General features: G+C 43.7%; 1 protein-coding gene across 1 annotated transcript; it reads right to left on the bottom strand.

The window, feature by feature from the left end:
• LOC311157907 (A-kinase anchor protein 17B-like) lies at positions 1-6527 on the bottom strand (the record flags this gene model as incomplete). Its single annotated transcript, XM_084212957.1, is given in 5 exon segments — positions 1-1239; positions 1735-3244; positions 4071-4277; positions 4283-4307; positions 6442-6527. Coding segments are annotated over 5 exon segments (1965 nt in total). The 3' UTR covers positions 1-1102.
• Between the last annotated feature and the right edge of the window lie 4133 nt (positions 6528-10660).

Here is a 10660-nt window from a genome sequence, read left to right as displayed (position 1 = left end):
TTATTCTTTTTTATTACTATTTATTAGAGCAGAAGTTACAAACATGGATAAGATCTTACATAATGAAGGCAACATTTTCACATTAACTTCATCTACTGACCTGTAATAAATAAAGCATAATAAATGAAAGCTGTAATGATCAGTGTATTGAACTTCAAACTCTGTACCTTGATAAGGGACTTTGTCCAAAAGCAATTGTGGCTGTCTCCTAGATATAGCCAGATGAATAAATATGGATATAATTCAAGCTCCTAGACTGCATTTTCCCATTCTTATCTACATGCAGCACAACTCTGACAATATTTCACAACTCCTCTGGAAAGCATTTGTAGGCAAACTCATACTAAACAGATACCTCACTTTATGTGCCTTCAAAATTTTGTGAACTGTCAACCTGCATTTACATGGGGACTGTCAGTAGGCTGAGATGCACTGCCATTTCATTATCTAACACCCAGAGCTTTGCTGAGACAACCATTCAGATTCCTGGAAGCCCTACACTGAGCATAAATTCAGTGAAATCCTCCCAAAAGCCAGCAAGTTTTCAGAAGCACCTCTAGAACTATAGATAGAAAACAAGGATTCTTCTTGTGTGTTTTTTCCAGAAGATGGGACTTTTTTCACATTTGGAAATCGATTACTTCTCAAAATTGAGTATAAATGTCCCCCACACCTTCCAGTCCCACCAATATAACAATCTGATAGAGGAGGCACTTCATATGCTTGCTCTAGGATTGACAATTAGGTTTTTTCCCAATGACTCATTATTAGTAAATACTGTAATTTACATGATTCTCTGCATTCAAACAAAGTGTAATGCTCCAAGATCTTAGTCTGTGTCCTTTTAAGTTCTTTAGCCACTAGTCCATGAAAGTTCGTTCTGGCTCTGGGGAAAGTTTTGGTCCAAAAGTCATCCAAAAGGCAAACACAAATTCTGCTTCTGCGGCTCACTTCACCAGTAAGATATTCTAACCAAAGGAATTATGTAAGAAAAAAAAAAAAATCAAATACCAACCCAGTAGTTCATATACCTTTTAATGATCAAAGTGCTTTCTTCTCCTACTTGTTTATAAAAACTTCAGAGCTATAATACAGTAGCTGTTCAGCATCCTCTTCTGGGCTCTCCTCCACAGAAAGTATCTGAGAAGGGGTTTGTCTGAATTATCTCAAGAGGAAATAGAGGGCATCCTCTGACATCTGCATCCAAATCTCTTCTCAACATTAATTTCCTCTCATGTCCTGTAGATAAGAAAAAATTACCTGAAATTAGTTTGTCAGGCTGTAAAGGTATTCACCAACCAACTGGGAGCATAGTAAATTGTAAAAAAGACTGTAAGAACAGCCAGTAGCAATCCCATATGAAAATGAGATGTATTTTAGGTGTGTAAAAATTTACTCACCTGAGACAGTACTTCCTACATAGCTGTGCCACACATTGAATTGTCTATCAATGTTCTAGTTGTCTAAAGCAGGTTGTTACCAGAATAACCACTATCTGCTAATGCCCACAGATACTGTGCTAAGTTAGACAAATATTACTCTTGAGCTGCAGCTGTGTGTTTCTGAGCTAAACTAAACAAACCCTTAATTGCAGGGTAGTTGCACTGATTTTTTTATGCCGTGCTTATACCTTTTAAAACCAAAACCATTCATCACTGTAAGAACTGCAGCAACCTCACCTGCCACAGACCTGTCAATTGCAGTCCCCTTAACTGTGGTGTCCCCTTCTCTCACCTCTCCTCTGGAAGGTCTCCTGAAGGGGCGAGCCATCATGAGGGGTAACATGTGGTGCTGCCATAGAGGTGTGATGTGTCTTGAATTTCACTTTTTTGTGCAACATTTTCTTACATTTTCTCTGTATCTTTCTGAGCGACTCCAGCTGCATGCAACTGTCCGTCTCTGAAAAGCCACATTCATCAGATAAAAGATTAGAAGAAAGCTTTTTTCGCTTTTTCTTCATTTTATGAGCATTTTTCTCCTTTTCCCTGGATTGTCTCTCACTTTTCTTTCCTTCATATCTTAATTTACTACTAGACCTCTTGCATGACTTTTTAAGTTTACGTTCACACTGCCTTGCCAAGCCCTCATGAACAGAATTAGAACAGGAGTTACATTGGCTGATTTCCTTCTCTTGACCTTCCAGAGCTACATTTTTATGGCAAACCAGTAATTCTCTTTCCCCAGCTCTTGCAGACAAGCACCCTTTATTACAACTGCTGTAAATTTCTTCATACCTTCTTTCTGCTCTCTTCACTGAGCCGCCACATGCCTCTCTAAAGTACTCAGAATCACTGATCTCTTCCAACAAATCCTTTAATCTGCAAGCAGATCTAAATGTTCCATATGGTACAGTGCCTTCATCTCTACCATCTTCTTGTTTGAACTCCTCATCATGAGTAACAGTAGTGCACTCCAAAGAATGATTCAGTCCAACATGTGGTACAGTATCAACAGTGAGTGAGTCATTCCTCTGCACCTGCAGCTTTTTTGCAAGCTTGCCCCCATGGACCTTGCTTTCTAACACTTTGTCTGTTGACTGAAGTTCCCCAAGAGTGATCACCAGCCTATAATTACCATCACTACTACAATTTCTCTTGTGGAGGCTTTGTAGAGGACTCAATTCTCTGAAGTGCTGACCATGTTTGTTACTCAAGCTGCTGTCAAACCCACTACCACCATCAGACACCACTCGCTTCCACCAGGACTTGTTGACAGTGGTTTTTGGCTCTAAGCAAACACGTGCATAGTGTGGTGTCTGATAGTAGTTTAGTAAATAATGGATGAATTCATCAGTCTCATAGACCTTTTGCTTTCTGCAATCATCTTCCTCAGACACTGTCTGGGTGTGAACTACATCCAGTGCTGGGTGGTGCCTTCCACGGAGAGGTTCGATGACCCTGCCATCCTGGGTGACCGTGATCAGCAGAGGCGCACAGCCTCTGGGGGAGGAGTTGCACACATCTCTGCCAGGCAGTCCATCAGAGCTCAGGGCTGCAGAGGGGTCATTTAAAATTGTCCTGACTATGTGACAAGCAGGTGCATGGAAGTTACTCACATGTCCTTCCTCACAGCATAAAGCACTAGCTTTTTGGGTTAGCGGGCACTTAAACTCCTTACGTTTCAGCTCTTTGTGCGTACGATAAAGGGAGTTAATCAGCTCCTGCTGTATGTCTTTAAATGCAGTTTCAGGAAATGAATTGTCCTTCTTTATACCCAGTGAAGGATCCACTTTTTGACTTGCCAACTGCGAAACCAAGAAAACAGAAATTTATTTAACACATCACATTCGTAATTAAGAAGGGCAATGTCAGATGTAATGGGGCCCTAAAATTCACACAGAATGGCAAGGGTAGCCTCTGACTTCAACTCATAGTAAATTACAGTCCCTTAGAAATCTTTTACATTACACACTTGTTAAAAGCTGCAAGCAAATTTTTCTTTGCAAATAGTGGAGATAAAGCCATGTTAGAAATTAAAACGCCTGTTTTCATTTGAAACCTTTTTTTGCCCAAAGCACTAAATTAAACTTGCAAACATTAATCTGTGTGTAAAACACTCAAATTTTTATTACTTCTCTGCTGACTTTCTCAAGACATTATCTGAATCAAATAAGCCTGGTAATGAGTGCTGGCCAAGAAAAAGGAAGAGGCTATTAGAAATCCAAAGGGTATAATCTGTGCCAATTTAGTTCAGTCACTTGTAGACCTGAGACGAAAACAAGCAGAGAGAGAGAGCATCACTTATGTCCCCACTCCAAAATTCCTTGCTTGCAACACTAGATCGAGTCTAATAGAGCTAAAACAGCCTTTCCAGACCTATTTTTCAGTCAGTAAAGACAAGGTCTTGAAAAAGCATCAAAGGCAAAGTTTCTGGGTGAAAATGCACTATGTTTGCTCTCAGGGCAAGACTGAGAGCAGACTGTCACAAGACATGGACTTCAGGCCTTCTCAGTGTTCAGTCAGCCCCAAAGCAGTCTTCTGAATAGCATGAAGATATCAAATGTCTAGTGAATTATTCAAGCTCTAATAGATAACCTTAAAAGTTTAAAATACATTTTAAAATAGTCTTACTTTCACACGATTTAACAGCACTGTAAGCAGTCTGACAGACTCCACTCTTCTCTGAGCTAGCAGGGATTTCCTTTCTTCCCATTCAGGCATATTCTCTGGCCAGTGCTGTTCTTCAGCCGGTACCGTCTGCTGCTTTGGGGGGTGTTCCTCATCTCCATCTATCTGCCTCTCTTCTCTCCTCTTGCGCTTAGCTTTCCTTTTTCTCTCTTGAACTTCTTTTCATCACCACGTCCTTTTCTAGGTAATTATCAATATGGGACAATTTAGATGACACTTGTTTTACATTGTGCATCCTGGGGAATTGGATGTAAGTCTTTGAAGCGCTAATAATAAGCAAACAGTCATCAAGAATCACATGTGGCTAACAGGGAATGGCCTTTGCTTAAATAACACGTTTTAAAAAAATATAAATTACACACACCCAACTGATCCCCACAGTTAGTAAACTGTCTCTTCAAATAGTCTGTACTCTTGGGTTTTCTATATAAGCACTGCCAAGACAACAGCATCACATGATTGTTTGTCCCCAAGGACACAACTAGAGACTAATCATTTGGATCTAACTCTTAAATTAACAAATCTCCCCTACAGATTAGCATGAGGGTCCCATTTAAGAGGTATTACAAGAGTAATTCAGGGGTTATCACTGAGCAAGGCTTACCCAGAGCCAAGGCCTTTTCTGCTCCTCACCCACCCCACCAGTGAGGAGGCTGAGGGTGAGCAAGGAGATGGGAGGAGGCACAGCCAGGACAGCTGATCCCAACTGACCCAAAGAATATCCCAGACCATATGGCCTCATGCTCAGCAACAAAGCTAGAGGAGGAGGAGGAAGGGGGGGCATTTGGAGTGATGGTGTTTGTTTCCCAAGTCACTGTTATGTGGGGTGGAGCCCTGCTGTCCTGGGGATGCAGAACACCTGCCTGCCCTGGGGAAGGGAGGAATGAATTCCTTGGTTTGCTTTGCTTGTGTATGCTGCCTTTGCTTTACCTATGAAATTGTCTTGACCTCAACCCTCAGTTTTCTCACTTTTACCTTTGTGATTCTCCTCCCATCCCATTGGGGAGAGGGGGAGGGATTGAGCAGCTATTGTAGGACTTAATTACCAGCTGGGGTTAAACCTCAACAGGCTATCACCACTTTTTGGACACTCTGCCCTGTAGGAAGTAGCTCTACCAAATAATCAACATGACACATCACAAAAACCTCCAGAACCTTCAAGGAACAGTGTTCACACAAATGAGTGCTTAAAAACAGTTTTTTAAGAAGTATTTGAATAAGGAAGAATTAGTAATGCAAGCATAGCAGTGCTTTCAGAGACTTAGCATTAGATCCACTATGCTCTGCATGTTAAGTATCTGTTTTTTTCAAGAAGGTGCAAAACATGATTGATTACTAGTGACAGTTTAGGACGCCATCCAAACACATTATCTAAAGAATTAAAACTTCAATATACTACTATTACTCATATGCAAAATTAAGAACACTGCACTAAAGATATCAACATTAAAAATGGGTAAAGACAGAAAAGTATTAATTTCATAGCTTTGGACTTTCCAGTCAACTGGGAGGTACTGAGAAATGTACATCACATTAATTTTATTTCAGGGCATAAGAACATTGATTTAAGATATTGCAGCATAGAGTAATACAAAAAGTCCACATGCAGAACCTTAAGGAATCGATCCTCAGAATAATTCCAGAGCAACAGCTCTCTGATTTCACCATAGGCCCACAGAATCATAGAATAATCCAATCTGAAAGGGACCTTGGCATATCTCCAGCCCAACCTTTCTCATAATCCAGACCCCTGCATCTGATGCCTTACATGCAGAATTATCATTATGGTTTCTTTCCAATATATAAATTAACAACTACATAGGATAGTTTCAATTTCTCCAACTCCTATTTCATCAAAGCCTGGATTTTTACACAGCCATTCTTCCTGTATTTTACTTGGTATGAGGAAGTGTAACAACTCTCAAGAAAATGGGACATTCTCTAAAAATATACTCTCACCTTTCAACCCCCTCTCTTTTTTTTCCCCTTTTTTGAACATGCTCCTGTTCTTGCAGCTTTAGTCTTTCCAGGCTTCTCTGTCTTATGGCTCCTTCACTAAAAATGTCTGGTTTGTTTTAAAAGCCACCTGTCACAGAAGAAGCAGAATCAGACGTAGCAGCCCAGTTTGCTGTGTATCTATACAAACACAGACAACCTGCTGAGCAAATGAGAGACCCCAGGTGACACCAAAATACCACTGCACTCCTGAGAATGCCTCTCTCTACCCTGACATAGCAGAACTTCTGAAGTCCATTCTGGGTTGTCAATCCAGCTCAAACGTCTCCTCCTCAGGGCTCACAATCTGCCATTATACCTTTGAGCAAACCCATTCCTGGTAGGTTTTTCTGGGGACTCAAAGTTCTGCATGTTCAGCACAGCATTCCTAGCTGCAGGAGTCATGCAGTTCTGCCAAAACTAGAGTTCACTGACCCTTAGTGCAACATATTTTGGATCAAATGTTTGTTTGCTTGCTTAAAAATTGATGGATTCTGTTGATGTGTGCTGCATTTCATCAGCTTCAAATGCCCAGATGTGAGCACATTAAAAGAAAACAGTCAAGTAAGCTGCATCAAGATCTATTTCTACAAAAAAAAAAAAAAAAAAAGTAATAGGAAACATTATTTCTAGCATAAAGGGATATTTCAGGGTCACAGTTTAGAAATTACCAGCTGGGAGAAAAAAAATGAAACCCTAATAAGTGCTTATGGAGGTAAATCAATAGGCTGCTGAAATTAAGCTTGCAGGTTGCATTTTCTTTTATAATGCCACACTAGGCATAACACTTCATCACACCATCATTCACGAGGATTCATCTCTCAACATACTTAAACAAAAAGGTGCAGAGAAGAGAATAAGTACCTTTTTCTAGCCAATAATCACCAGGCAGCTGCTACATCTACGTTATATTTAACAATAAGAAACTAAGTATCTTTCAGAGTCTCATCAGTTCCTGAGAGCATCTCCGAGTTTCAGTGCCAACTACACTGAAAATATTGACAATTTTTAGCTTACCAGAGAAATTTTCCAGGAAATCTAAACAGTATAAGGCTGGGTTTTAATTAAAAGAGTTAAGTTCAGATACCTGAACTCCATATATCAGTATACCTACATCTAGTACAAACAGAATAGTCACACTGGGTTTATTTGCCCCTCACGTGGTTAATTGTACAAAAAGTTTGCAGAGAGGCTTCCCCTGGTTATCAAGGACTTTTCAGGCCTAAATTCAAGGGAAAATAAACAGAAGTTGGCAAACCACCATATGTGCCAGTTTCTTCCACAAAAGCTCAGCACCTAGTTACAAGTAAAGCCTAGTATATTTTAATGCTGTCCATATGCTTTATTTTTCTTTATTTTATAGACACCATTTTAATATAAATACAGACTAAATCAAATGGAGGAAAAAAGATACATATACAAAGAGAACTGCAAGAGTGCCACATAAAAGCTTCCACTGAAGAAACACGACAAAAAAGTTTGTAAGATGGTTTTCACAGCAGTTTTTAATACTGTTATTACTTGAAAAATTCCTGTTTCCTTTCAGCATGGGAATTTACAAGGGAAGACAAGAACAGAAACTGTTTGATAAAAGAGAGTGACTACACTTTTTTGAGAACGATGAAGAAAAAACCCCACGTTTGCACTGGAGAAAGAGCTAGTGCAATTAACATTAACATAAAATAACCAGGAATCTCTGGAAGCAGCAGCTATAGCACAGACTGCAGCACTGAATCACTCCTCTTAGGGAACTGCAGCCAAATGCACTCAGAATTAACTGTAAGTTTGTCAGGCAAGGCTGAATCTCTCAGGATCAATCTCTGCACACAGCTGTGTATGTACACAGACACACCTTCAGTGTCTCATGTAAGCAAAGCAGATACACAAAGCACTTGCTACAAAACTGAAGCAGTGAGTAATCTCTAGAGTCCTTTCTGCCCACTGTGCATTAAGATAAAAAGCTTTCCAACAAGTTAGTGCCAACCAAACTTCTGCTACCCCACTAAGATTTGTGGTGCAGCAGGTTAAAACCTCCAGGACTCTGTTGTTACACCCTGCAGAGATATGAATGTCAAACCTACAGACCACCTGGTGTACAAAAAATCTTGTTGAGTTCTGCAAGTACATCTTCTATTAAACCAACTGATATATTATCTTCCTCTTGCAAATCTTTTTTACTTATATCCTTACACCATCACAGCTGTAGCCATCTTCCTACTACTGCAATAAATCACCTAAAAGCACTTAACTCTCTTCATAGAGCTGAGTAAGCTACAGTGGTTTGCTAGTGCACACCATTACCCTCGCTCTTCCCCACTTGTGCTCATAGCCAAGAGCTCTTCAAGCTTCAGAAATTTATTTCTCTCTACATAACTGTGAGCAAGGCACAGAATTATTTACTGGCTGATCCACTGAATTGCTGTTCAGCAGTATCGCCTTTTGGAATCAACCCTGACATATCAATAAGCCACTACCTTAACTGCTGCAACTGACAAATCACAAGGAATTTGACTTTCAACCCCTTTATCAAATTGTTATTTCCTTTTGGCCATGGTAAAAACTTTTGGAACACATCTACCCTTCACTAGGATTTACTACAATAACTGAAGGCTGAACTGTCCTTAGCTTAAAACACCCTAAATTGTGTCACCTAAGTTCGTCCTTTAAAACAAACTTACACTTCTGGGAGAAATTAACAACCTGGCAATATCTAACCTGAAACACTCACATAGTCCATTTGAGCAACTTGCAAGTAGTGGGAATAATTGTTCCAAAGGCACCCCTCACATTTTCTCACTGTACTGCTAGCTCGAACAGCTCTTACCATCCCCAGTTTCCCAGCTGGTCACTCATGCCAGGCCCTGGGCCATCACAACAGAGACCATACCATCAACCAGGTCAGGATAAAGGGTTATCTTGAAGAGAAAAAAAAATCATATTTTCCTAGGTTACTTTTCATGCTCTCATGGATAGTGTAGCTCCTGAGCTGTCTCACCAGGAGAAGTGAAGGCAAGCTCAAGGCAGAGGAAAAATTTTAATTCTGCAGAGGTATGTAGGAGCACTATGAGCTAATGTAATGTGGCACCTGTATGTATTGATCCCCAGCAGCAGAGTTCATCATGCAGGGGAAAAACACTGAAGCTGTTTAGCCTGGAGAAAAAGAGGCTCAGGGCCTTAGCCTTATGTCTCTCTACAACCACCTGAAAGGAGGCTGGATCCAGGTGGGGGTAGGTCACCTCTCTCAAGTAATGTGAGAGGACATAGCCTCACATTACATCAGAGGAGGTTTAGATTGGATATTGGGAAAAACTTCTCCACTGAAATGATGATCAGGCACTGGAAGAGGCTGTGAACACCATCCCTGGGAGCCTTCAAGTGGTTTGTGGCTATGGCACTTGGGGGTATTGTTTAGCAATAAACACGACAAATGTTACAGGTTAGACTCTGTGATCTTAGAGGGCTTTTCCAACCCTAGCGATTCTATGACAAGCACTTACCAGAAAGTCATTCGGGGAAGTTTAAAGCAGAGCTTTAAACTGATTTTTAACAAATGAGTTTATGCAGCCCACTCTATGCAAAATTAACTGAAAAGGAGCGATGATCTAAAGTGCCGCTGCTCTCACGAACACTGCAATAAAGGAGCGTTTTGAAGCCAACACTCCCAGCACCGCTGTGCTCCACGCTGAGGTGAGGATAAAACAAACCCCCAGCCCAATGGATGGAGCCACTGAAGGCCGCGGTGCCCCGAGCTCCGGCAGCGCCGGCCGAGGGCACCCGGCGGGCAGGGCCCAGCCCTCGGCGCCTTCAGCGGGAGCCGCGGAACCGCGACCCGGGGCCCCGCTGCCCCGCCCCGGCTGCGAGCCCCGGGCAGGTGCGGACCCAGCTCGGGCTGCCCAAGCGCCGCAGCAGCCGGGCCGGGCCGGGCCGAGCCGAGCCGGGCCGGACCAGCCCCGCGCCGCGAACCCCCTGGCCCAGGCCCGCCGCGCCCTCCGCACGGTCCGGGCTCCTCCGGCCCGGTCCGCCGCCGCCCACCCAGCGCCGGAGCAGAGGGAGGGTCGACCCGCCCGTCCCGGCAGGCCTGCGGGCTCCGGGCAGCCCCAGAGGAGCCGCCGGGAACCGCCCCAGCAGCCGCGACAACTTTCCCTGGCGGAGCGAGCACCGCGGCCCGGCTCGCCCCACTCGGGCCCGGAGCGCCCTCCGCCGGCAGCGCCCCGCGCCCGCTCCCCGGGCCGGCCGCCCTTACCCTCCGGCCGCCGCGGCACCGCCAGCCCTGCGGCCGCCACCCGGGGCGGAGCGCGGCTCGCCCACGGGCCCGCCCCCGGGGCGCGGCTCCTCCGCTCCGCTCCGCCCGCCCGCTCCGCAGCGCGGCCGTGCCCGCCCGCCGTGCGCTCGGTGGGGCTTCGCGGGGGCTCTGGAGGAGCGATTCACGAAGGGAGTGCCAGGAGGTGCCAGGGGCTGCTCTTCCTGCCCGGCCCTTCGCCTCTGACCGGCACGGCCTCGGCTGCAGCCGGCATCCTCGGTCTGTGGGCATCGTGTGT

Source organism: Fringilla coelebs (assembly GCF_963513975.1).
Source record: "Fringilla coelebs genome assembly, chromosome: 11".
NCBI classification, from domain to species: Eukaryota; Metazoa; Chordata; class Aves; order Passeriformes; family Fringillidae; genus Fringilla; species Fringilla coelebs.
Note: the sequence above shows the minus strand (reverse complement) of the source record. Positions and strands in the feature narration are given on the sequence as shown.